The following is a 27,945-nucleotide window of genomic DNA, read 5'->3' as shown; positions in this document are numbered from 1 at the left end:
GACCTCTAAAACTTATTTTCACATATTTAAAAGCTCACCCATCTCCTACACAGTCATGCTGACCCGAGAAACCCACCATGTGTATATATCGGGGCATGATACAGCAATGGTAGCTATTGGAATCTAAGACTTACAGATTGCTGCCCTGTGTCCCTAGCCCTTCTCAGACAGCAAGATTAACACCACAATATACTTTTGAAAGACTGGTAAGAGACTTTTAAAATATTTCTATCATGAACTTTGAAGATATTTCTAATAAAATAATGTGATTGAATTCTTAAAAAGCCTCAAAAGCTAAGGTTTCTTTTAAAAACTGTGTGTTTAGAATTTGGCAGTAGTTAAACTCAGAAGACTGGAAGATAATTGATTTATTTGCTGCCTTACCAATTAATGGAGATGTAAGTGGGAATAAAGTCTGTTTATACAGAGACCTATAAAGGCAAAGATAATATCGAAGCAAGAAAAATAAATAGAGATTGATTGGGAAATAAAGAGAAATCAAAATAGTGATTTTTAAAGAAAAGTATTTTGGAATATATTTGATACCAGTGTTTTGATTATGTTATAGATATGTATACTGTCTTTGATTGGGCTCTCAGTGTTAAATTGTTAGTTGATTGGGAAACTATATTACATTGCTACAGCAGCAGTGTTAGCTGAGTGCTTACCGAATGAGGCTCATGTTGGGAATACCCTATGTCTATTTTTATTTAATTACCATAGAAGCCCTAAGAGTCAGTTAACTTGGTTTGCTTTTGAAAATGAAGGAGCCATTCATCAATTTTTAATAACTTGGTTTTAACCCGTGGGCCAGGTTGATGTATTGTGCAAAATGCCTTCAAACAATGTTATTCTGTTAGCTTGGAGCTCCTTCTTACATAGTGTTGTATTATTTCATTATATACCTTGATAAAATAAGAAAAACATTTTCTCGTGTCCTCTTCTGTTTAATGTCTTGCTATCTCACCTTTGAGATACAATCTGTTTCCGATTATACTTAGGCAAATTTCTATCACTTAACATGACTTGGTGAGAGAAAAGAGAGTGACAGAGGAGGGTTAAATTACGCCTAACTTGTGAGATACACACAGTACCTGTATTTCTTACTTTTGGAGGGGGAAATGCAATGTAGCCCTGCAGCAGCAAACAACATCTACTAAGCACGGGTATCAAAAGAGTCATCCTTAACTCTGTCTCTGTGGAAGACCGCTGGGCTTTTTTCCCTTTTCTTTTCTTTTCTTTTTTTTTTTAAATTCCAGAATGCTTCTCAGGCTGTGAGAACATGCTGGTTAGCCATGGATAGAAGACACACAGACACAGCTGCGTTTAGTAAAACCAAAAGCCAAGACCATCCTAGTGTGACTTGATTCCCCTGTGCGTTCTCACGCACCCTGCCAAATTGTTACTGATGCATATACCTTCATACAAAACAAGACTTCAGTGTACATGGTGATCCTCAGACTCTGCTTGTCTACAGCGCCCGTGTAAATCCTCACACTGGGTGCTGGTCAGCGAGGCCTTGAATCTTCCGGGGCTCATTTTTCTTTCTTGTCTCGTGAACATAATTCTCTTGATTCTTTGCGAGAATCACAACAGATGAAACACTGAATACCGGAGTAAAACAGTAAGGGCAGAGAGAGGGAAATGATATACACAATAAACATAGAAACGTGCTGTTTATATTAATTGGAGGTTTTTTGCTAAACCCCATGTGTTTATTCTAGCCTTCAAAGAAAGAGAATAGTATTGATTGGACTTTCTCTGTTTGTAAAATATCTACTAGGGGCTTAAATGTCATTTCAATTGTACTCTTGCAAGACATTAGTTAATAATAGATTGATTTGAATTTGGGCCTCATTCTGAACATCATTTCCATCAGCACAGATAATAAATCAATGAAATCAAACATAGAGATCATATATTACCTTAGATTTATTTTTATTTTATGTGCAAAGATGTTTTGCCTGTATGTATGTCTATGTATCATGTGCATGTATGGTGCCCTCTGAGTCCAGAAAAGGGTGTCAGAGTCATTAAAACTCATGTTATAGATAGTCATGAGCTGGGTGCTGGGAATTGAGCCCTCTGAAAGATCAGCCAGTGCTTCTAACTTCTGAGCCATCTCTCCAGCTCTACATTAGATATCTTTTAAGATAAATATTACTTGCTATGAATTTTGGTCCTACATAGATAGCCATAAATTTTGGAATTCTTACCAAAGCTCGTGAAGTTTTATCCTTGGGCGAGCCCTTCTCTACTTTAAAGCTGTGCTTCAAGACATGAATGTTTTTCACAGCTAGGGTTAAACACACAGACACTAAGTGTAACATCTACGAATAGTTGTACGAGCTGATAGTTAGACTTTGACTACCAAGGCTTAAGAAAAATGTTCACTTGCGCTCAATTCTCCTGGGTAGGAACCATGTTCAAAACAAAGTCCTCACGGGCTACGGTTCTGTAATTTATCATATTCTGCCACCTTCCTTATTACTGTTTGGTAAATGAGCATGTCTAAGATAAACTTTAGGAATGGGGAACAAAAGAAAGGCAGCCTGACGCCAGCTTCTGGCAGGCAGGTGCTCGTGTAAATCCTCACACCGGGTGCTGGTCAGCGAGGCCTTGAATCTTCTGGGGCTCATTTTTCTTTCTTGTCTCGTGAACATAATTCTCTTGATTCTTTGCGAGAATCACAACAGATGAAACACTGAATCCCAGGAGCAGCCTCATAAAGCTCACTAAGGGGCATGTCTATGTTTTATATGTAGAGTGAGATCTAGTCTCTGGGTGAGTGTTGGAGTTGGCCAGCGTGTCAAAGCAAAACTGCCAGTGAGGTCTGATTCTGAGCAGGGGAGATTTCCTCACCTCTCTTCATGCCCTGAGGCTCCCCCACACACCACTTTCATGCTGATTCTTCTCCTGTGTTCTTAAAACATCCAAAGCTTTGGCATTTGACATAGGTTATTCTTTTGTATTATATCTTCAACGTGAAAGAAAAAAAAACAATACAGCGATTAACTCCTGTTATCCTGCAGACACTAAGATTCTTGAAGGAACCTCCACCCTCACTCCTTTAGTTAATAAACACGTGCTGGCCTTTGGGAATGACATGCACTATTGTAGGTGCTAGAGGTATTCATGGAACAATAGCAAGAAATTTCCATTGTCTCTGTGAGGATATTCCAACTGGGGAGCCAGATGCTAAAGAATTTGCTGTCCACTATAAAGGCGGGGCAACAAGTGCTACCTAGAAATCCAAGGAAGGAAGGGAGTGTATGCACGGCAGGAGGCTCCTCGAGACCTGTGCTGTCAGGGAAGCCAGAAGGTAATGTGTTATGAAGAGTGACCTGTGTCAGAAATTGCTACTCTCATGACATAACATAAAATATCTGCCTCACGATCGGAGTTCTGGAAAGCTAATCAGAGAGAAGTATCCCGGGAGAAGCTTATGGAAAGGATTCCAAGCAGATGATATAGCATCTTAAGCATCCACCCTACTACATGAAAAATCTCTCCCTTCTTTTTTTCCTTGCTCTCCTTGTGTATGTGTGTGTGTGTGTGTGTGTGTGTGTGTGTGTGTGTGTGTGTGTATGGTTCTGAGTGTGAGTGTGTACACATACATGTACTGTGGTATGTGGTATATGTGTGAGGTCAGAGGACAATCTTGGCTGTCGGAAACCATACTGATGAATGATTTGGCAGAGAGAGAGAGAGAGAGAGAGAGAGAGAGAGAGAGAGAGAGAGAGAGAGCGAGCGCACAACATGCTCTGATGTAGAATTGGCTTTTTGCCATTGTCTGGGGTCCTCTTTCAAATTTTTCTGTGGATAGGTCATAGTTATTTCATCTGAATATCCAATTGCATAAAAAACTTTGGTCTTAGATTTTAATCAGTTCATAGAAATTCCTGTTACACTTTAATTAAGGAAGCACAGTAATATATTTTTAACCATGAGGAGACTACAAGGGGAAGAGAAGCCATAGCAGTAATGGTAAACACAGGTGCAGCCCATTGCTCAATCTGCACAAAGTTAAGCTTGTGTCTTAGCGGACCCTGCCAGACTGTTGAGATGACATTAGACGTTGTTTGAACTTTGTGTACATGTAGATTTGGATAATCCTGATTTGGATCATTTAGAAACAACTGTCACCCCAGGAGAGAAGAATCCATACTGTTGGCATTTCTCATCAGTAGAGAGGCAAGGTCATCCAGGATGGAAACAGAATCATAACTGAATCCTAGTTGGTCTCTAGGAACAGGACCAGAGAGTGCAAAGCCCAAGAGTGATTCTTTGCCAGGTACAGTCTGAGAGCAGTTTCCCACACAGCCTCCATTCATCTCCTCACACTTGTTTCCCTTTCCTTCACACCTTGTGAAGGCATCTCCTTACCGAGACTATATGCCAGGCTGACAGTAGGGGTTATGTCTCCCAGCGTGTAGAACAGCACAGGTCCTTCACCAGATGTTTATGAAGGTAAGTGAATAGGGGTGCTACTATGTGCATGTGACCAAGCACAGAGTGTCCTTGGCAGGTGAGTCTGTTAAGTCGTAAGTGTCTTGCCAAAGTTTTAGTGGGCTCATCTACTATTTTTGTCAAACTCAATTCTTATATCAGAAAGAGAGATTATTACTTCTCTATGATTTATTTTAAAAGCAGTATCTTAAGGCTTTCAGGTCAGAGGAATTGCATTACTATTTCTTTAGTAAGAAAGGTAAATGAGGTCGGTTTCAGCCATCAACAGTGCTAGATGCTAAAGAGAGTTTGGAATTGAAGTTGCCCGTTGTGAGCTTTAATGCACCATACTTTCTTTTGGAGAAAGATTGTCCACTAGACTAGTTTGTGTTCCTTGGTAGGAGAGAGATCAATGGAAAAGAATGTTTATAAGCTGCTTAAGGTCCCTGGAAAGATCCTAGGTGGTCCTTCTTGATGGAGGGAAAAACAATTATAACCACAGGAGACACTCTACCACCCTCCTCTACTCACGTAAATCATAATATTAGGAACTAGAGGGCTTTTTCTTGCATTTGTTTTTGTTTTTTGTTTGTGTTTTAATTACTTTTATTTTTTTACAGTCCAATCATTACCCACCCTCCCAGTTTGTCCTTCCACAGTTCCTCATCCCATTCCTCCACTCCTCTGTCTCCAAGAGGATGTCCTCTTCCCCCTCTCCCCCACCCAACACCCTCCATCAAGAGAGTGGGCACCTTCCCCACTCTCTGGGGCCTCAAGTCTCTCGAGGGTTAGGTGCATCGTTTCTCACTGAGGCCAGACCAGGTAGTCCTCTGCTGTATATGTGTAGGGAGCCTCGTACCAGCTAGCGTATGCTGCCTGATTGGTGGCTCAGTTTCTGAGAGATCTCAGGGTTCCAGGTTAGTTGAGACTGATGGTCTTCCTATGGGGTTGCCTTCTTCCTCAGCTTCTTCCAGTCTTTCCCTAATTAAACCACAGGTATCCCCAACTTCAGTCCATGGGTTTAGTGTAAGTATCTGCTTCTGTCTCAGTCAGCTGCTTGTTGGGCCTCTCGGAGGGCAGCCATACTAATAGGCTCCTGTAAGCACACCGTACCCTCACTAATCGAGTCAGGCCTTGGAACTTCCTCTTTAGCTCTTGGGGCTGTCACTGGACCCCCTTTCCCTCAGGCTCTTCTCCCTTTTTGTCCCCACAGTTCTTTTAGACAGGAACCGTTCTGGGTCAGAGTTTTTGACTGTGGGATGGCAACTCCATCCCTCCACTTGATGCTCTTTCTACTGGAGTTGGACTCTACAAGTTCCCTCTCCCCTCTGTTGGGAATTCCATCTAAGGTCGCACCCTTTGAGTCCTGAGAGTCTCTGGACTTCCAGGTCTCTGGTACTTTCTAAAGGGTCCCCCCAACCAACCCCAGGTTGCATATTTCCACTCATTCTGCTTGTCCTCAGGGCTTCTCTCCTCTCCCCCAATACCTGATCATGCTCCCCTGTTCCCCTCTCCATTCCTTTTCCCACCTAGGTATCTCCTTCCCTCTGCCTCCCATGATTGCTTTCTTTTCCCTCCCAAGTGGAATTGACACGGGCCCTTCCCTTGGGCTCTTCAGCTTCTTAACCTTCTTGAGTTCTGTGGATTGTATCCTGGATATTCTGTACTTTTTTTGGCTAATATTCGCTTATTAGTGAGAACATACCATGCATGTCTTTTTGAGTCTGAGTTACCTCACTCAGGATGATATTTTCTAGTTCTATCCATTTGCCTACAAAACCCTTGATGTCCTCATTCTTAATAGCTGAATAGTATTCCATTGAGTTAAACAGAAAATTCACCATGGAGGAATCTCGAATGGCCAAGAAACACTTAAAGAAATGTTCGAAGTCCTTAGTGATCAGGGAAAATCGAACAAAATGATCCTGAGATTCCACCTCACACCAATCTAAATGGCTAAGATCAAAAACAAAACAAAACAAAACAAAACAAAACTCAGGCGACAGCACGTGTTGGAGAGAATGTGGAGAGAGAGGAACACTCCTCCATTGCTGGTGGGATTGCAAACTGGCACAACCACTCTGGAAATTAATCTGTAGGCTCCTCAGAAAATTAGAAATAGATCTACCTGAAGACCCAGTTATCTCCCTCTTGGACATATACCCAAAAGATGTTCTATCATACCACAGGGGCACATGCTCTACTATGTTCATAGCAGCCTTATCTGTGATAGCCAGAAGCTGGAAACAAATCAGATGTCCCACAGTGGAAGAATGGTTATATATTTTTTTTAAAACTCAGGGACCATCATCATTTGCTGGCCAAGTGAGAATGGTTTCTTTAGAAATTATTCTAGACTCCTGTGCTCTTTGCAGCTATAAGTATAACTAACCAGATGGCTGACAAATGTTGCTGCGGTGCATGACTTTTAAGTTTTTATTTTAGGTAAAAATTATGACTTCTGTCACCGAAATAGTTGTAACAGCAACGATTATTTTTAATGAAACAGTAAATGAAAATTACAAGAGAAAAATTGCTAAAAGATAGACAAAAATCACCAGTTGACAGGTTAGCTGTTTCTAATGCTACAAAGCGCTTCAAGAAAAGCTTTGGATACAGCTAAAGACAGAGGCTAAAATGTTTCCTTTTCCAAATTCCTGTTAAATTGCTCTCCTTGCTTTATGTTTGGAGAAGAGAATGGCCACAAGAAAAGACCAGAGGGGGAAAGCACGGTGACATACAGGACAAGAGCAATGGAGTTGTCAAATTCTTTTAGAACAAATGGAGTCATTGACAAAACACTGTACATCACTGGCCCAGGATCCACAGACTAGATAGACTTCAGAGACGCACGTGCTTAAGGCTTGATGGCAGATACTCTTTGAGGTTTTGTTCATCACACAGAAGTACACATATCCATCTCTGAATCCTTATCGAATGCTGCATAAAGTTAAAATGCCTTGATTCAAAGTCTTTGATAATCTAGATTTGACCTACTTTTCTGATCTTATGAGCCTTTATTCTCTCTAATGTTATTTATAAGGTTAAAGTACCACAAAGTCATGAAAAGTAACATACAACGGATACATGGGCTTCCTAAACTGAATCTTACTGTAAGATTCTACACAGCAGTGCCTTACTTACTCACATACACAGGGTAGACATTCAGAAGAGCTCAGTTCTTCCAGCCAATCTTCTGACTTGTGCTTGTCTATTCCCGCCACTCACTTCTCTTACTGATCTAACGAGGGCTCCCCTAAATCTTTTCTGCTGGCTAGATAAGCTCTTTTAGACCCAACAGGACATTGCTGTCCAATTTGGCTTCCCCATTCCAAGGGTAGCCAAATTCTTGCAATTATTTCACGGCACAGCGTCTGTGATCTTGTGGCTCTAAGAACTGCCAGGAGAACACCACTGTACTGTTTGGCTTTCATCAACTTGACACAAACTGAAATCACCAGGGAAGAGACAAATTTCAATTGGAGAAGTGTTTCCATTATATTATCCTGCAGATAGGTCTGTATGGCATTTTTTGATTGTGTATTGATATGAGAAGGTCCAGCCCACTGGGAGGGGTGTCATCCCTGGGCAGGTCCTGGGAGGTATAAGAAAGTTAGTTGCATGTGATCCTGGAAGCAGGTCAGTAAGCAGTGCTCCGCCATGATGCCTGCCTTGAGGTCCCTCAGTGGTGGACTGTGATTGGGATGTGCAAGCCAAATAACCTTCTTCATCTTCAAGTTGCTTTTGCCCATGATGCTTAGCAGAGCAACAGAGAAGTGAAGCAGGAGAGCAACATACCAGCAACAGGATACAACCCAGGAGCTCACTGAGAATGCAGGCGTGGTGAATCCACTGCTGGACCCCTCAGGCAGAAACTACATTTCTAAAGGTGCTGCAGATGGTGAAGTGCGCGGTGACATTCAAGAACGATAGGATGGGCGTTCTTCTTAGAACCTTCCTCTCTTTGTATCTCTGTTATTTATGTGACAGATTTATCTATATTCTCGGCAAGAATGAAAGGTTTTGGCATTGGATACACATTACCTCCTATGTCAGAAGAATGTGTTTTAGTGACATAACAGCAGGTACGTTTAGAGGTTTGGCCCTTTCCTAGGTCAAGTGTTATTGGCAATAGTTTCCCTGCTTCTTAGTAGAATCACTTTGAGTCATTATTGAGTTCATGGTTGCCCTACGTTCAGGCTCTTGACAATGTTGAAAACATTAAATGCTGTAACTGTACGTGAAATAAAGCCTTCGTTTCGCATAGCATTCAGCTCCCTCCACACTATGTCTTCCAGTGCTTATGCACAACTATAGATAATATAGGTTTGTAAAAAAAAATAATCAATGCTTAGAGAATAGAAACACTGAAAGCTGATGACCACAGTCCATCTCAGGAGAAATATTTGTGACTCGTTCACAGGTGGGCAGGACAGTCACTGTCTTCCAGACACAGCAGCAGAAGGGGATTTTGTTTTGACAGCTATTTGCTAACAATCTTTTTTGAGAGCAACTTTTATACAACAGCAGAATTTGAGTCACTCGGATGCCCCTGTATCACAGACTGCCGTTCACATGCCAAGGACTTGTCATTGAAATGATTGGCTTCCCGAAATGATCACTGTGTTTTCCAGTTCTTTATTTAGACACTGTGTTTGCATGTGTTTGTGCCTCTAAATGTTCTCTGTGAGCGTGGTCAACTAATCACTGAAACTGGCAGATGCTGGGGCCCTTCAATCAGCTTCTCATTGCTGTCCAATCTGGCTTCTCCCTTCCTTTCACAGAATACATAATTGGACTGCAAGCCTGAAAGGAAAAGAGGGCAAACACATAGAGGTAGCAATTTTTCACTTTCACTGATCCCATTTTAGCAGTCAGTGTGACCCCTCGTGAAGTTCCAAAAGTAAAATTGTCAAAACAAAATCCTTTGGAGCTGAAAAATATTCAACTCGGAGAAGCATCTGCTCTGTCTTCTTTTAGATTCCTCCTTCCCCCCAACCTGTGAGTGAGTGAGTGAGTGTGTGTGTGTGTGTGTGTGTGTGTGTGTGCGCGCGTGCGTGCATTCGCGAGCATATGCATGTGGGTGCATGTGTGTGTGTGTGTGTGTGTGTGTGTGTGTGTGTGCGTGCAGTGCGTGTGCCTGTGTTGTTTTAGTAACAGGCTCTCTTCCCACCTCAGTCATTGGTTTGCTTTCAGAACAGGGGCTTCTGAGTGACTGCAGGAACAATTACTTCCAAATGACCTCCTGCGTCTTAGCGGGGAGCATTGAGACCACACCCAAGGTAAAAAGAAGTCTTTGCTTAATGCTGTCAGTAACTTTTAAAGGCACCATGTTCTGGTATATGCCGGAGGGTGTGAGGGCGAGCTACCCGGGTGCTGATAAATTTGTCTGTGTTGTCGAAATGAGATGTTATCTATAGTTAGAGAAACGGGCAACCGATAAAGACAAAACTGCTTGTTGGGCAGAGAAAATGCCAAGGATTGTGCTTGGCGCAGAGTTAATGTTAGAATTCTCGTTGTGGCTTGTCTTAGTAAGAGGCTGGTGGCCCTCTGTGCTGCGGGTGTCAACATGGTGGTGTGTGGGGGGCACTTTTAGGGAAAGAGAAGAAACAAAAGCACACAACCTGAAGCTGAGCAAAGGAGCGCACAGCCCGTGAGGCATTGGTGAAAACATCGCTCACATTATAGCCTGTGCGGTGAGAAGGGGGTCAGTCTTATAAATTTGGGGTATCTCAAGTCAAATTTTGGATACTATTTTAATCCATTTAGTTCTTATTTCTGTTATTAAAATAGTTTCCCAAGATCAGACATTTAAGTGGCATTGGCAGCTGAAAGTGTTAATTGCCAATTAAGAAGCGAATGCTGTTAACTCCCATTCGCTTCTGCTTTGTTGGAAAATGATTTTTTTTTTGTCACCATAGCGATTCATTTTGGGGCTCCGTTAGATCTGCTACACAGTGTGCAGCAAATGGTAAATGGCTTTCTTCTTCTGCTTTTCTTTTTTCAGAACAAGGGATTTATCAGTCTCCTGGCTAACATAGTTCTTTAGAATATTCCGTGGTGTGGTTAGTGTAGCTTCAAACCCTGTTCCACCAAAAGGTCCTTTCAAGTGAACTTTAGATTTCTGCTAAGACACAACACAGGTGCTAGATAAATATGGTGAAAGAGCTTGGTGCTGACTTTGTAGTGCTTTCTTGAAAGTTAACATCAAAGGGCTGCCCTTTTCCTGAGATTCTGGCAATGTGCATATATGGACAGGAATTAACTTCTGAATTTATTTCTACTTAGTAGTAACTCAGGAAGGTAAGCCTTTAAGTTCTTTAGATTTTAGATTACATACAATATATATCATATATCATATAGTATTTGCTCAACTAAAATAAGGAAGTAGAATTGCTTCCCCACATTGATGTAGATATTTCACTTAGGGCATGGAGGTAACCATAAAGTTGAAGGCAACTACCTTGCTTTTGCTCAGTGGCTGTCTTTCTCATCCTGTGTTCATGTTTAAGAATCTCCATCTTACTATGATAAGAGCACATCTTGTTCACCCATGTACTGGCTGCCTTTTTATGTTTTGTTTTGTGCACTGAAATTATAGCTACCAAATTTTAAAAGGACTATAGGTGTAAAGATTCACTAATAGAATTTTGTACTTTAGGGATTTAAAACAAGTTTAATTGGACACTTGTGCAAGGCATTTGGGGAAGTAAGTTTTGATCACTGTATATGCTTTAGACGGTATGGCTACTTGCAGTTTATTGAGGATCGATGGGTTTTTGTACCCGTGGGCTATACTGAAATCTTTCATATAAAAAACTATTTAATTTCCTTTGGATAATCTTCAGGGAGACCAAGTCATTTCATGGGAAAATGAGGGTAAGACTAAGCACCTGGAAGTGAGGTCAACATATCATCCCTTCTTTCTTAATAACTATCAAATGACTATTTTTGTCCAAAGGAGAAGACAGAATAAATAGATAGTTATCTAGTGTAGTTGCCAAAGACCCATCAAAAGCAACCTAAGAGTGGAATGGTTTATTCTGGCTTATGGGTTGAGTGTGTCGTTGAACATGCTCAGAGAAGCAAGGCAGCTGGAGTATGAAGCAGCCTGCTAAACTGTACTGTCTGTCAGTCAGGAAGCAGAAAGATGGATGCTGCCACTATGGCTTCTTTTATCTTGTGTTTTACCTGGAACCCCAGTCCATTGGCTTTGCTGCCCACATTCAGGTGGGTCCTCTTCCTTTATCAGTTAAGCCTTTCCGGAGGCACTCCCATAGTCCCACCCATAGTGTGTCTCCTAAGAGATTTCATGATCCAATCAAACTGACAATGAATCTTAACTACTGAGTATTCAGTGGTAGCCCTCTCCACATCACTCTCCATCCCAGAAGGACATTGACAGGATTAACTATGTAAGAAAACCTCCCTAGGAAAACCTGGGAAGTCCGTAGCATTATGTGTTGTTGATCAGCCTAATGGCCTTTCCCAGCCCAGTAAGGGATCTAACCTTTCTTCCTACTAAGGAAAAAACGTGAAGTGCTACTTTCAGATGATGAGCTACTGCTCGTGAACTCTGACACAGATATCGTAAAGAGATGACAAATAAGTTTCAATTTTTATTTATTTTATTTTTTTATACTTTGTTCATTTTATTTCCCTTCTCCAACTCTTTCAAGATATTTCCCATTTCTACCCACACAATTTCATAAACTTTCTCTCAAAAAAAAAAGAGAAAAGGAAAGGAAAGAAAAGAAAAGAAAGTCAGGAATGAAGGGAAGAAGGAAAAGGAAGATCGGGAACGAAGAAGTAAGAAAAGCCTATTTACTGGTGAGAATTAGGTGTTGAAGCTATCTAGCCTCGCTGTGTTAGAGTCAGTGTGATTTTAGCTGTAGTAGTATTTCTTTTATGAAATTAGGTGCCCTTGCATTTGGTACATAGTTACTTGTAATTATCCTAATCTCTTATTTAATTTTTTCCTTTAATGTGTATGCATTGTCCTTTCCTATCTCTTCTGATTAGCTTTGTTTGATGTCTATTTTGTAAGATATTAAAAGAACCACATTTGATTTCATCTTGGATTCATCTGCTTAGAATAACTTTTTCCATCCTTTTACCCAAGGTGAGGTCTATCCTTAATGGTGAGATGTGTTTCTTGGAAGAAGTAAACAGATGGATTTTGCTTTCCAATATAATCTGATATTTTGTGTTCTTTTACTGAGGCATTGAGATGGTTGATACTGAGAATTATTTCTGATCAGGTTTATTAATTCCTATTATTTTGTTGTGGATTTTTTGTTTTTGTTTTGAACTCATTTGGTTGTGTGTTCTGGGATTATTTATTCCTTGAGTATAGTTAACATTCTCCTCAGACTGAAGTTTCCTTCTAGTGCCTCATGTAGAGTTAAATTGCCGAAAAGGAATTTCTTAGCTTTGATTTTATCATGAAATATTTTCTCTCTCCTTTGATTGTGACCAATAGTTTTGCTGGATATAGCGGTTTGGCTGGCATTTGTGGCATTTCAGAGCTTGTAGAGCAATTTCCAGGTTATTTTCACTTTCAGAGTCTCCATTGATATGCCAGCTGTTATTCTAACATACCTGCCTTTATATGTCTTAGTATTTTTTCCTGCAGCTTTTAATATTCTTTTTTGTTCTTTACAATTAATATTTTGATTATTATGCATCACAAAGATTTTTTTCTTGTCTTGACTTTTTGATGTTGTATATACCTCTTGCTCCTTGATAGACATCTCTTTAGATTTGGGGATTTTTCTTCTATGATATTTAAAAATAATTTCTTTGCCTTTGACCTTAGTTTCTTCTTTATCCATCCCTATTGTTTGTAGATTTGATCTTTTCATAAAGAATTTTCTTTTACCTAGACTTCTTTTCTTCTTTTTTTTTCTTGATTTAACCTTCTTTTGATGGAGCTATCCATTTTTCCTTTTCTTGTCCTCAAAACCTAAAATTCTCTCTTCTATTTCACCTAATCTGTTGATAAGTCTTTTTCTTTGAACTTACTGTTTGATTTCTTGAGCTTTCCCATTTAAGTTTTATTTCAGTTTTGCTTTTCTTTAGTGATTATATTTCTTTGCTAAATTCTATTTTTATATTGTAATCACTTTTATTATTCATTCAACTGTTTGTCTATATTCCCAAGCCTTCATATTCTCTTTAAAGTCCTTTAACATATTCACAATTGCTATTTTGAAGTTCTTGTCTTATCCTTCAGTTCAATTCCCCTTTCATTGGTACATTACATCAGGGGTGTGGGATCCTGGAGGAGGCATATTGCCTTGGCTGTTTATCTTATGTTTTTGCTCTGGTATCTAAGCATTTGGAGTTAAAAATTCTATGGTATTTCTTGGTATTGATATCTGGTTACTTCTTTGCTGTGTATCTGGATCATTGCTGGTACCCTAATCTTCTTGTGGAGCTGCTGAATGATTCTTCTTTTTCAGTTCTGAAGCCACTCTTGAGTTTCAGGGTATTAGTTACACCATGGTTGTCAGGTTAGCTGACAGCAGAGAGTAAGGTGGGGAAAATGATTCTTGGGAATCTCTACCTGGAGTTCTGCCTAGAACTCTGGGCTCTGACTCCAATTAAGATTGGTGCAGTATGGATCACGGAAGAGCAAAGGGCTAATGACAAAGAAGAGCCTATTAAAAAGTAAAAGCTGAATCAGAAGGGTATATTCATATACTTTACATGCCCCAAAGAATAAATGTTGTATTCACATGTGTGCATCAGTTACCAGAACATTATATCACATGATAAATAGTGCCAAGTAGTTTAGATCTTTCAAGAACATGGGGAACGTCTAACAGGGATATCCAGTTTTCTCTATTTGATTCGCACTCACAGAGAATATCTCTAATCAATAATCTAATGCCCATGTTGTCAGTTCCAGAGACATTCTGGACCTCATTTCCCGACTTTTTCATATTTGTACCATCATGCTGTCCTTTGGTCCTGCCATCTCTGCTGTCACTCCACTCTGCATAGCTTCCCTTTGCACAGAGCTAGCCCTGACCTCCTTTACTTCATATTTATTTGCCCTTCACATGTTTTGTGCCTTCCTCTAAGATCATCTTCCCAAAGTCAAAGCCCAACCTCCACAGTCATACAGAACTTCTATACTATTATTTTTGTGGGAATACCTCTTTTCTAGAGTAAAATATGGCGTTTAAGATGATCATAATAGAGCATATGCAGTTACTATGGAAGATTCAGGTGCTTAGGTAGTTTTCTTTTTAACTCTCATGTACTACAAAAAGTGTTTAGTGGTCTTTCACGACTAGATCCAGATTACAAATTTTAGCACATTAATGCACAACAGATAGATGCCCTAAGGTTGTTACTGTGCTCAAAACAAATACAAAAGACAAGACTACTCCTCTCACAAAGGTAAAAGCTTCTAAAGTCAGGATATAACATGTGGATCAACATCGAAGAAATAAGATAACTTACAAAATCGTTTGGAGTACTGGGGACAATTTGAATGTGATGCATGAAAGTGGCATTGTAGTTATATAGAAGAAAAGCCTGCTGTAAGTAGGTGACCTCAGAATAAATGAATATTTAGTGATAAAAACGTGTTAAAATTCATGCATGCGTGAATTCAGATAGAACCTTGTTTTCCATCTGAAAATGATGATATCCGTGTAACACATGGTCTCATAGAAGGTAACGTAGGTCTAGCTTTCCTCTGGGCTGGCTAGATTGCTAGTCTTTCCAACTTACAATTGAGTAGCTCCTTCTAGGTGTTCTCAAGCATCTTTCAATTTTCCCCTCTAGTCCTTCATTTTAAAAATAATTTAGGTTATGTATATATGTCTATGTGCCTGTGTATTCTTTTTTTTTTTTTTCGGAGCTGAGGACCAAACCCAGGGCCTTGCGCTCCCTAGGCAAGCACTCTACCGCTGAGCTAAATCCCCAACCCCGTGCCTGTGTATTCTATGTATGTGTGAACATAGGTACCTTGGAGTCTAGATGAGGGTGTTGGTTCCCCTGGAGTTCCAGGCTGTTGAGAGCTGGAATCCTAACTCAGATCTCTGCAAGAGGAGTATGTTCTTAGACACTGAGACCTCTCTCATCCCCTCTGGTTTTTAACTCTATCCTCAAACCACTTCAAAATATTGAGTTTCTTATTTCAGTGAATGAACTCTCATTTTCTGTAGTTATTTAGCTAAATGGTTTTGTACTTATTTAAAAGGTCTATATTATTTTTGTGCATGGTCTTCTTTCTACAAAACCTGATAGAAACTCTTAATAGTATTTATAGAAATTCTATAAATTTTGCATATTTATGTATTACTACCTCTCGCCATTGGCTCACACATTCATGACAGCAGAAATGTTTTCCATTGTTAAATTGCCAGTATCTATTAGACTTTGTTGAATAAGCAAAGAGTAAGGCAATGTGCCCAAGTGAGTGCCAACTGTAGTAGAGGCCTCACAGCATGGCTGATGAGCATGGAGGAGGACGTATGTTGAGGTGAGGGGTGGGGAAAGGTATGGGATTCAGGGCCCTGGAAGCACAGGTCCTTTAGCTCTGTGTATAGATCCTCTTCTATTTGCAAGTAGTGTGCCAACTCTTTCCTCCTCAGTACTGTAGCTGTCCTCCTGGGCTGCAAAAGCAAGCACTTTAAGGAAACTACTTCTAAATGAATTAAGTATAAATAAATGAGAAGCCACATCTGTAGGCATAAATATTTTGCATCCTACTTTTAATAAGGGTTCAAGCTCTCCTCTATCCAACTACCCAACAGAGTAGTGGAAGAAAAAAGTTATTACGATATGTGGGAAACTATTGCCTTTTGGCAATAGTTCTTTCGGGGCAAGCTCAATCTTCTTTGGCAGCAGTTCAGTCATAGAAAACACCACACATGACTTAGCAGCTGCAGACCCGTCCTCTAGGCAGGCAGACACTAGACAAGAACACCAACAGGCCTGAGGTGAGGCTTCAGAAGCGGCAAGCTACCACAGGAACCTCACCAACAGTTCTTAGATGAGTTTCTCTCACTGTCAGAGTTATCACAAGTTGAGCTCAGTTATGTAAGGTGGACCAATACATGTGTGTGGTTAGAGAACAGCGAGGTGGAGCAAATCAAACCGATGTTCAATGCTTGTCTTCCACTGTTTATGGGGTCATATTTATACTCCTCCATCCTGGTTCTTTCACATGTTTGCTTTGTCAAAACATCCTGTCACCCATGCCTGCTCCAGCAAAACATCTTCTCACCCGTATCTGCCTCAGGAAAACATTCTTTCATGTGTTTGCTTTAACAAGACATCGTTTCACCTGTGTGCCCCAGCCAAACATCATTTGACGTAACTGACTTTCCAAAGATACTAGAAGTTTCTGCTATACACATCCTTTAGAGCAGGTGCTGCTATTCTGACAGGTATCTTTCACTTTTAGATCCACACCTTAGCATGGGTATGATGCATATTGGAATTTTCTTGCACACCTGTTATTCCTAAGTCAATATTCTGAGCCTGTTACCTTGGGGTTAAATGGATAGATGTCACATTTGAAGCAGACCATGTTCTGTGGTTAGAATGATCTCTCTTCACACAATAGTGACTCAGTGAGCCTTGACTGAATGGCTTTCCAGGCTGCTGCTTTGTGCTGCTCACCCTGTTCTCCCCCATCCTCTTCTGTCACCCAACACACACACAGCTGGACAACTCTAGGGCAGACTGCTTTCCTCACTATGGTCATTTTGTTTGTTTGTTTGTTGGTTTTCTTGAGATAGGGTTCCTCTGTGTAGCCTTGGCTGTACTGGAGCTTCCTCTGTAGACCAGGCTGACCTTGAACTCATAGTAATCCGTGTGCTTCTGCCTCTGAGTACTGGGACTCGAGGCCTGCCTGGCCTGCTGTGGTAGTTTTAAAGGGGGTTCTCATGTGCTATGGATATTCTTATGTGAATTTTATTTGCATCAGTACAGGTCATCACACAGCAGCAGGCAATTTATCAAAGTGAATGAGATAAATATGGAACATGGAGAATAAAGTCAAGATAAACCTTTGACAAGGATGACAGTCTAATTTATTACATATCTCATAGGTCTCTCCTGGAGATTCTGAAGCCAAACCTCTGATCTTCACATTTGTCCCCACTCTCAGAAGACTACCAACCCACATTCAGTTGGCTGACACTTCTAAATTCCTTGTTAAAATTCCTGAGGAACCAACTGATAAGAATCCAGAAACTGTAAATAGGGTAGGATTATTTTTTTTCTTTTAAAATACCGAATGACATTCTAAAATTATCCATAATAATGACTTGGAAATTTGTATCAATGTGTATTTATTTCCTCTGTGTAAAATAAGATGATTGTGAAATCTGGAATGGTTAAAAGTGTGGTCAGGAGGGCTGAGGGTTTAGCTGTACAGTGGAGAATGAGCTTAGCCTGAGATTCATCTCCAGGACGCCTTCTGCTCGCACGTGTATAATCTATGTGCATTTAGCCTTAGTGACGTCAGCTCTCAAAACACATTTCATCACTCTCAACACCTCTGAGTGGCTGTTTTGTCATCTACTACCAATAGGACAACTTTTGCCTCCCGGGGCCTTCCCCCAAAGTATCTGAAAACCAACCAAACCAGATAAAAACCAAAAATCATTAACTACTGCAATTCACTCTGAAAGGAAATCCAAGAGAAACCAGCAGGATGTGATGCTTTTACGTGTGGCGAATAAATAATTCACACTGGGACAGTTCTGGGAACATTGGCATGCTGTATTTTGCTGCTAGGACTTTTATTTCTTTATACATTGGATGGAAGCCCCTTACCTATACTCATAAAAACTGATCAAATGTATTTTAAAGTATTAAAAAGAAAAAAGCTATACAGAAAAAATAATTGGGAAAAAATAACCTGATACCTGACAAAGAAAAAGATAATAATAATCCTACCATATGTCCTTGACGTCATAATTATATTAAGTACATGATTCAATTGAAATCTTACTGTTTGAATATTAGGTAAATCTTACTGTTTGAATATTAGGTAACAAAGTACACTATAAAGCTGTATGTGTAACAGGCCAGTACTAGAAATGGAAGGGCATGAAGTAAAGGGTCTTGCAAATAGGGAAGAAAGTAAGGGGGTGCACTAGGGGAGTGGGGGGCATGGGAGCAGGGAAGAGGGTATGATATAGTTCTAGTGTGGTGAAAACTGTCAAAAATAAAATATGCATGTAGGAAAATGTCACAGTAAAACACTTTGCTTTGAATATTTAATATGCATTAATCAATATTAAAAATTCATTTTGGAGCAAAAGTTGTCTTTTTAAAATATATTCCAATATCATTTTATTTATTATTGCAATGAGTATGAGATAGGGAACTTGGTGTTGTTTTGTTATTCAATTAAGCGGAGGGGTTGGACTAATATGGTTTACTTTGTATATATGAAAAATTCTTATTTACAATGTAGCAAGATTTTCATGGTGCTAGAATTGTGGTGTATTTCAAAGACTAAGGGAGTCAAGTCATTTCAGGGCAATCTGGAATACATCAGGCTCTTCTGGGAAGTTTCTCCTCAGTAGTATCCCATTCTAGGGAATGTAGTAATAGGTTCTTTCTTTATTAGTCTTCTAAACCCTGTAGCTCTATGATTCAGTCTTGGCTGCAGACTCTAAAGCTTCCCAGGATGATACTATTCATCTGTGGATTGCATATACATACATACATACATTCATACATACATACATACATACATATATATAATATTATATAACATATCTAATATTCAAAGGTTAAAATTTATATAAAATGATGTACTTATTATAATTATAACTTTGTCAGTGACAACACACACATATATAGATAGATATAGAGATAGATAAATATCACCAAGTATCTAAAAGCTTAAGATTTTCCTTCTTAGGTTTTAAACAATTTGGTATTAAAGGAGGTCATTCTTCATTTATATAATCAACAATTCCTTGACATATATTCCCAGTGAATAATAACAACCCTCAGGACCTGCTAATTATTGAGAAGATCTGAAGGCAAAGACAGAAAGAGAGTGTGGTGAAACCCGACGTAGTGGTAAATGCTATGAAATGCATCAGAGTAAAGAACCGAGAAAAACACCGAATGTCACGCCAGACAAATTCACCTGTGTCATTTAGACTGTGTCAGTACTGGGAGCAGCTACACAATGTGGGGTGGGAACATAAATTACCTCCTCAATTCCTTTGTGCTTACTCAACTTTTGACTTCTTTCTTTATACATGCAATGCATACATGTTAGCACATGTCAACCCCATAGTTGAACTTGTTAATGTTTAGTGGCTTATTCTTTTTTTAACTAATATGAACATTATAGAAAATACCTTTAGGCAGCAGCTCTCTGCTCCCAGACCCGGTGAGAGAGAGACCCAACCACCTGGTCAGGTGGGCACTCCTGAGGCTGCAGAGCGGAAGAGACCACCAACTCTGCTCACCCCTGCCCACATCCCTGGCCCAAGAGGAAACTGTATAAGGCCTCTGGGCTCCCGTGGGGGAGGGCCCAGGAGCGGCAGGACCCCTGTCCCTGAGACACCGCCGGAACCTGAAAGAAACAGACCGGATAAACAGTTCTCTGCACCCAAATCCCGTGGGAGGGAGAGCTAAACCTTCAGAGAGGCAGACAAGCCTGAGAAACCAGAAGTGACTGCTCCCTGCACACACATCTCGGACGCCAGAGGAAAAAGCCAAAGACCATCTGGAACCCTGGTGCACTGAAGCTCCCGGAAGGGGCGGCACAGGTCTTCCTGGTTGCTGCCGCTGCAGAGAGCCCGTGGGGAGCACCCCACGAGCGAACCTGAGCCTCAGGACCACAGGTAAGACCAAATTTTCTGCTGCAAGAAAGCTGCCTGGTGAGCTTGGGACACAGGAAAGCAGAATTTCTCTAGGACCGGGCACGTTCTGTGTTTACCGGAAGTCCCACACCCGCGGATCCCGGCCCGCAGCAGCTCTCTGCTCCCAGACCCGGTGAGAGAGAGACCCAACCGCCTGGTCAGGTGGGCACTCCTGAGGCTGCAGAGCGGAAGAGACCACCAACTCTGCCCACCCCTGCCCACATCCCTGGCCCAAGAGGAAACTGTATAAGGCCTCTGGGCTCCCGTGGGGAAGGGCCCAGGAGCGGCAGGACCCCTGTGCCTGAGACACCGCCGGAACCTGAAAGAAACAGACCGGATAAACAGTTCTCTGCACCCAAATCCCGTGGGAGGGAGAGCTAAACCTTCAGAGAGGCAGACAAGCCTGGGAAACCAGAAGTGACTGCTCCCTGCACACACATCTCGGACGCCAGAGGAAAAAGCCAAAGACCATCTGGAACCCTGGTGCACTGAAGTTCCCGGAAGGGGCGGCACAGGTCTTCCTGGTTGCTGCCGCTGCAGAGAGCCCGTGGGCAGCACCCCACGAGCGAACCTGAGCCTCGGGACCACAGGTAAGACCAAATTTTCTGCTGCAAGAAAGCTGCCTGGTGAACTCAAGACACAGGCCCACAGGAACAGCTGAAGACCTGTAGAGAGGAAAAACTACACGCCAGAAAGCAGAACACTCTGTCCCCATAACTGACTGAAAGAGAGGAAAACAGGTCTACAGCACTCCTGTCACACAGGCTTATAGGACAGTCTAGCCACTGTCAGAAATAGCAGAACAAAGTAACACTAGAGATAATCTGATGGCGAGAGGCAAGCGCAGGAACCCAAGCAACAGAAACCAAGACTACATGCCATCATCGGAGCCCAATTCTCCCACCAAAACAAACATGGAATATCCAAACACACCAGAAAAGCAAGATCTAGTTACAAAATCATATTTGATCATGATGCTGGAGGACTTCAAGAAAGACATGAACACACTTAGGGAAGCACAGGAAAACATTAATAAATAAGTAAAAGCCTACAGAGAGGAATCGCAAAAATCCCTGAAAGAATTCCAGGAAAACACAATCAAACAGTTGAAGGAATTAAAAATGGAAATAGAAGCAATCAAGAAAAAAACACATGGAAACAACCCTGGATATAGAAAACCAAAAGAAGAGACAAGGAGCTGTAGATACAAGCCTCACCAACAGAATACAAGAGATGGAAGAGAGAATCTCAGGAGCAGAAGATTCCATAGAAATCATTGACTCAACTGTCAAAGATAATGTAAAGCGGAAAAAGCTACTGGTCCAAAACATACAGGAAATCCAGGACTCAATGAGAAGATCAAACCTAAGGATAATAGGTATAGAAGAGAGTGAAGACTCCCAGCTCAAAGGACCAGTAAATATCTTCAACAAAATCATAGAAGAAAACTTCCCTAACCTAAAAAAAGAGATACCCATAGACATACAAGAAGCCTACAGAACTCCAAATAGATTGGACCAGAAAAGAAACACCACCCGTCACATAATTGTCAAAACACCAAACGCACAAAATAAAGAAAGAATATTAAAAGCAGTAAGGGAAAAAGGTCAAGTAACATATAAAGGGAGACCTATCAGAATCACACCAGACTTCTCGCCAGAAACTATGAAGGCCAGAAGATCCTGGACTGATGTCATACAGACCCTAAGAGAACACAAATGCCAGCCCAGGTTACTGTATCCAGCAAAACTCTCAATTAACATTGATGGAGAAACCAAGATATTCCATGACAAAACCAAATTTACACAATATCTTTCTACAAATCCAGCACTACAAAGGATAATAAATGGTAAAGCCCAACATAAGGAGGCAAGCTATACCCTAGAAGAAGCAAGAAACTAATCGTCTTGGCAACAAAACAAAGAGAATGAAAGCACACAAACATAACCTCACATCCAAATATGAATATAAAGGGAAGCAATAATCACTATTCCTTAATATCTCTCAATATCAATGGCCTCAACTCCCCAATAAAAAGACATAGATTAACAAACTGGATACGCAATGAGGACCCTGCATTCTGCTGCCTACAGGAAACACACCTCAGAGACAAAGACAGACACTACCTCAGAGTGAAAGGCTGGAAAACAACTTTCCAAGCAAATGGTCAGAAGAAGCAAGCTGGAGTAGCCATTCTAATATCAAATAAAATCAATTTCCAACTAAAAGTCATCAAAAAAGATAAGGAAGGACACTTCATATTCATCAAAGGAAAAATCCACCAAGATGAACTCTCAATCCTAAATATCTATGCCCCAAATACAAGGGCACCTACATACGTAAAAGAAACCTTACTAAAGCTCAAAGCACACATTGCACGTCACACAATAATAGTGGGAGACTTCAACACCCCACTCTCATCAATGGACAGATCATGGAAACAGAAATTAAACAGTGATGTCGACAGACTAAGAGAAGTCATGAGCCAAATGGACTTAACGGATATTTATAGAACATTCTATCCTAAAGCAAAAGGATATACCTTCTTCTCAGCTCCTCATGGTACTTTCTCCAAAATTGACCATATAATTGGTCAAAAAACGGGCCTCAACAGGTACAGAAAGATAGAGATAATCCCTTGCATGCTATCGGACCACCACGGCCTAAAACTGGTCTTCAATAACAATAAGGGAAGAATGCCCACATATACGTGGAAATTGAACAATGCTCTACTCAATGATAACCTGGTCAAGGAAGAAATAAAGAAAGAAATTAAAAACTTTTTAGAATTTAATGAAAATGAAGATACAACATACCCAAACTTATGGGACACAATGAAAGCTGTGCTAAGAGGAAAACTCATAGCGCTGAGTGCCTGCAGAAAGAAACAGGAAAGAGCATATGTCAGCAGCTTGACAGCACACCTAAAAGCTCTAGAACAAAAAGAAGCAAATACACCCAGGAGGAGTAGAAGGCAGGAAATAATCAAACTCAGAGCTGAAATCAACCAAGTAGAAACAAAAAGGACCATAGAAAGAATCAACAGAACCAAAAGTTGGTTCTTTGAGAAAATCAACAAGATAGATAAACCCTTAGCCAGACTAACGAGAGGACACAGAGAGTGCGTCCAAATTAACAAAATTAGAAATGAAAAGGGAGACATAACTGCAGATTCAGAGGAAATTCAAAAAATCATCAGATCTTACTATAAAAACATATATTCAACAAAATTTGAAAATCTTCAGGAAATGGACAATTTCCTAGACAGATACCAGGTATCGAAGTTAAATCAGGAACAGATAAACCAGTTAAACAACCCCATAACTCCTAAGGAAATAGAAGCAGTCATTAAAGGTCTTCCAACCAAAAAGAGCCCAGGTCCAGACGGGTTTAGTGCAGAATTCTATCAAACCTTCATAGAAGACCTCATACCAATATTATCCAAACTATTCCACAAAATTGAAACAGATGGAGCACTACCGAATTCCTTCTACGAAGCCACAATTACTCTTATACCTAAACCACACAAAGACACAACAAAGAAAGAGAACTTCAGACCAATTTCCCTTATGAATATCGACGCAAAAATACTCAATAAAATTCTGGCAAACCGAATTCAAGAGCACATCAAAACAATCATCCACCATGATCAAGTAGGCTTCATCCCAGGCATGCAGGGATGGTTTAATATACGGAAAACCATCAACGTGATCCATCATATAAACAAACTGAAAGAACAAAACCACATGATCATTTCATTAGATGGTGAGAAAGCATTTGACAAAATTCAACACCCCTTCATGATAAAAGTCCTGGAAAGAATAGGAATTCAAGGCCCATACCTAAACATAGTAAAAGCCATATACAGCAAACCAGTTGCTAACATTAAACTAAATGGAGAGAAACTCGAAGCAATCCCACTAAAATCAGGGACTAGACAAGGCTGCCCACTCTCTCCCTACTTATTCAATATAGTTCTTGAAGTTCTAGCCAGAGCAATCAGACAACAAAAGGAGATCAAGGGGATACAGATCGGAAAAGAAGAAGTCAAAATATCACTATTTGCAGATGACATGATAGTATATTTAAGTGATCCCAAAAGTTCCACCAGAGAACTACTAAAGCTGATAAACAACTTCAGCAAAGTGGCTGGGTATAAAATTAACTCAAATAAATCAGTTGCCTTCCTCTATACAAAAGAGAAACAAGCCGAGAAAGAAATTAGGGAAACGACACCCTTCATAATAGACCCAAATAATATAAAGTACCTCGGTGTGACTTTAACCAAGCAAGTAAAAGATCTGTACAATAAGAACTTCAAGACACTGAGGAAAGAAATTGAAGAAGACCTCAGAAGATGGAAAGATCTCCCATGCTCATGGACTGGCAGGATTAATATAGTAAAAATGGCCATTTTACCAAAAGCAATCTACAGATTCAATGCAATCCCCATCAAAATACCAATCCAATTCTTCAAAGAGTTAGACAGAACAATTTGCAAATTCATCTGGAATAACAAAAAACCCAGGATAGCTAAAGCTATCCTCAACAATAAAAGGACTTCAGGGGGAATCACTATCCCTGAACTCAAGCAGTATTACAGAGCAATAGTGATAAAAACTGCATGGTATTGGTACAGAGACAGACAGATAGACCAATGGAATAGAATTGAAGACCCAGAAATGAACCCACACACCTATGGTCACTTGATTTTTGACAAAGGAGCCAAAACCATCCAATGGAAAAAAGATAGCATTTTCAGCAAATGGTGCTGGTTCAACTGGAGGTCAACATGTAGAAGAATGCAGATCGATCCATGCTTATCACCCTGTACAAAGCTTAAGTCCAAGTGGATCAAGGACCTCCACATCAAACCAGACACACTCAAACTAATAGAAGAAAAACTAGGGAAGCATCTGGAACACATGGGCACTGGAAAAAATTTCCTGAACAAAACACCAATGGCTTATGCTCTAAGATCAAGAATCGACAAATGGGATCTCATAAAACTGCAAAGCTTCTGTAAGGCAAAGGACACGGTGGTTAGGACAAAACGGCAACCAACAGATTGGGAAAAGATCTTTACCAATCCTACAACAGATAGAGGCCTTATATCCAAAATATACAAAGAACTCAAGAAGTTAGACCGCAGGGAAACAAATAACCCTATTAAAAAATGGGGTTCAGAGCTAAACAAAGAATTCACAGCTGAGGAATGCCGAATGGCTGAGAAACACCTAAAGAAATGTTCAACATCTTTAGTCATAAGGGAAATGCAAATCAAAACAACCCTGAGATTTCACCTCACACCAGTGAGAATGGCTAAGATCAAAAACTCAGGTGACAGCAGATGCTGGCGAGGATGTGGAGAAAGAGGAACACTCCTCCATTGTTGGTGGGATTGCAGACTGGTAAAACCATTCTGGAAATCAGTCTGGAGGTTCCTCAGAAAATTGGACATTGAACTGCCTGAGGATCCAGCTATACCTCTCTTGGGCATATACCCAAAAGATGCCTCAACATATAAAAGAGACACGTGCTCCACTATGTTCATCGCAGCCTTATTTATAATAGCCAGAAAATGGAAAGAACCGAGATGCCCTTCAACAGAGGAATGGATACAGAAAATGTGGTACATCTACACAATGGAATATTACTCAGCTATCAAAAACGAGTTTATGAAATTCGTAGGCAAATGGTTGGAACTGGAAAATATCATCCTGAGTGAGCTAACCCAATCACAGAAAGACATACATGGTATGCACTCATTGATAAGTGGCTATTAGCCCAAATGCTTGAATTACCCTAGATCCCTAGAACAAACGAAACTCAAGACGGATGATCAAAATGTGAATGCTTCACTCCTTCTTTAAATGAGGAAAAAGAATACCCTTGGCTGGGAAGGGAGAGGCAAAGATTAAAACAGAGACTGAAGGAACACCCATTCAGAGCCTGCCCCACAGGTGGCCCATACATATGCAGCCACCCAATTGGACAAGATGGATGAAGCAAAGAAGTGCAGGCCGACAGGAGCCGGATGTAGATCGCTCCTGAGAGACACAGCCAGAATACAGCAAATACAGAGGCGAATGCCAGCAGCAAACCACTGAGCTGAGAATAGGTCCCCCGTTGAAGGAATCAGAGAAAGAACTGGAAGAGCTTGAAGGGGCTCGAGACCCCAAAAGTACAACAATGTCAAGCAACCAGAGCTTCCAGGGACTAAGCCACTACCTAAAGACTATATATGGACTGACCCTGGACTCTGACCCCATAGGTAGCAATGAATATCCTAGTAAGAGCACCAGTGGAAGGGGAAGCCCTGGGTCCTGCTAAGACTGAACCCCCAGTGAACTAGACTATGGGGGGAGGGCGGCAATGGGGCGAGGGTTGGGAGGGGAACACCCATAAGGAAGGGGAGGGGGGAGGGGGATTTTGCCCAGAAACCGGGAAAGGGAATAACACTTGAAATGTATATAAGAAATACTCAAGTTAATAAAAAAAAAAAAAAAAAGATCTTCCAGACCATTAGCTTGGAAATAAAGGACATCTCCACAAATTAAAAAAAAAAAAACAAAAAAAAACAAACTAATATTAATAAAATTTCATGCACTTTAAAAAAAAAAAGAAAATACCTTTAAAAAGGATAATTGCAGAACAGTGATTAAAACAAAGAAATTGGCACTGATATTTTCAAGTAACATCTGCCTATGGCTGTTATTTTAGAAAAAGATCTTTCATAGCTTGATATAAACTATATTAATCAAGATCTTGTAAACATTCTGAACATTCATTAAAAATGTATGAAAAAATAGAAAATTTCCAGTCCAAAATGAAACAATGTCCTTGAAAGAACTCTTTACTTTAAATTTCTTTATCATTTTATACACAGGTGCGTATGTCTTGTCCATGTTGACATGACTGGAGGCCAGTGGTGGACCCTGGATGTCTTCTCCAATTGCTTTTCTACCACATCTTTTGAGACAGAGCCTTGAACTCACTGAAGCTGGGTCTCACCATTTTGGCTATAGTGGTTGACTGGCTCCTTAGCTAGCCCCTCAGCCACAAAGTTGGGGTTATATACATGTGTAAGGCATTTGGCTCTTTCTTTTGTAGGTGCAGGGGATCTGAGATCAAGTCTTCTTGCTCCTAAAGCAATTGTTTTCCTCATTCACTCATCTCTCCAGCCCGTGTATCTTAAAAAACAAAAAGGTCCAATTCATTAGCTCCTTCCAATTAGCTAAGGTCCTTTATATTCTGATAATTGGTGCACTTTGTGCCAATGTTACCTTTCCTTTCAAAACTTTAGAAATTTATTTTATTTTGGTATCTTTCAATAGGATTTCTTCCCCCAACACCATTAGTAAAGGATAGGTTGGTTGTTTGACAATTAAGTAAAGCCTTTCCCATCTGCATGGCAGCTGTTTTGTGAACATCTTCATTGATCCACTTTCTTGCCCAGTTCCATTCCTCCCTCCCTTCCTCATGATTTACTGGGAAGCAGTAAGTGTTACTGAACTCTAAGGCTTTTGCACTTAGGGCAGTACAATCAGGTTAACTAGTAAAAGGAACATCCAGTCCAGTTCTCTCAGTTAAGCCTAGCGTTTAATGTATTAAAAACCTTCCAATGAGGAGG

General features: G+C 40.5%; 1 protein-coding gene across 51 annotated transcripts in view; it reads left to right on the top strand.

Moving 5' to 3' along the window:
• The window catches only part of Mlip (muscular LMNA-interacting protein), a 265,581-nt gene that overhangs the window by 99,381 nt on the left and 138,255 nt on the right, over nt 1–27,945 (top strand). For 20 of the 51 annotated variants that reach the window (XM_087563707.1, XM_087563694.1, XM_087563703.1 and 17 more), the window contains exon 2: nt 17,526–17,681. The exons of 19 other annotated variants lie outside the window; for them this stretch is intronic. In XM_087563707.1, coding sequence (XP_087419833.1) covers nt 17,526–17,681 — 156 coding nt within the window. Of the gene's footprint in view, nt 1–111; nt 207–9,645; nt 9,732–17,525; nt 17,682–27,945 lie in introns of those variants that run through there. 12 more of the 51 variants (XM_087563713.1, XM_087563719.1, XM_087563710.1 and 9 more) reach the window with 3 other exon arrangements.

The sequence above is a fragment of the Rattus norvegicus genome, chromosome 8 (assembly GCF_021556685.1).
Source record: "Rattus norvegicus strain SHRSP/BbbUtx chromosome 8, alternate assembly SHRSP_T2T, whole genome shotgun sequence".
Lineage (NCBI taxonomy): Eukaryota > Metazoa > Chordata > Mammalia > Rodentia > Muridae > Rattus > Rattus norvegicus.
This window is presented reverse-complemented; position numbering and strand designations above follow the sequence as displayed.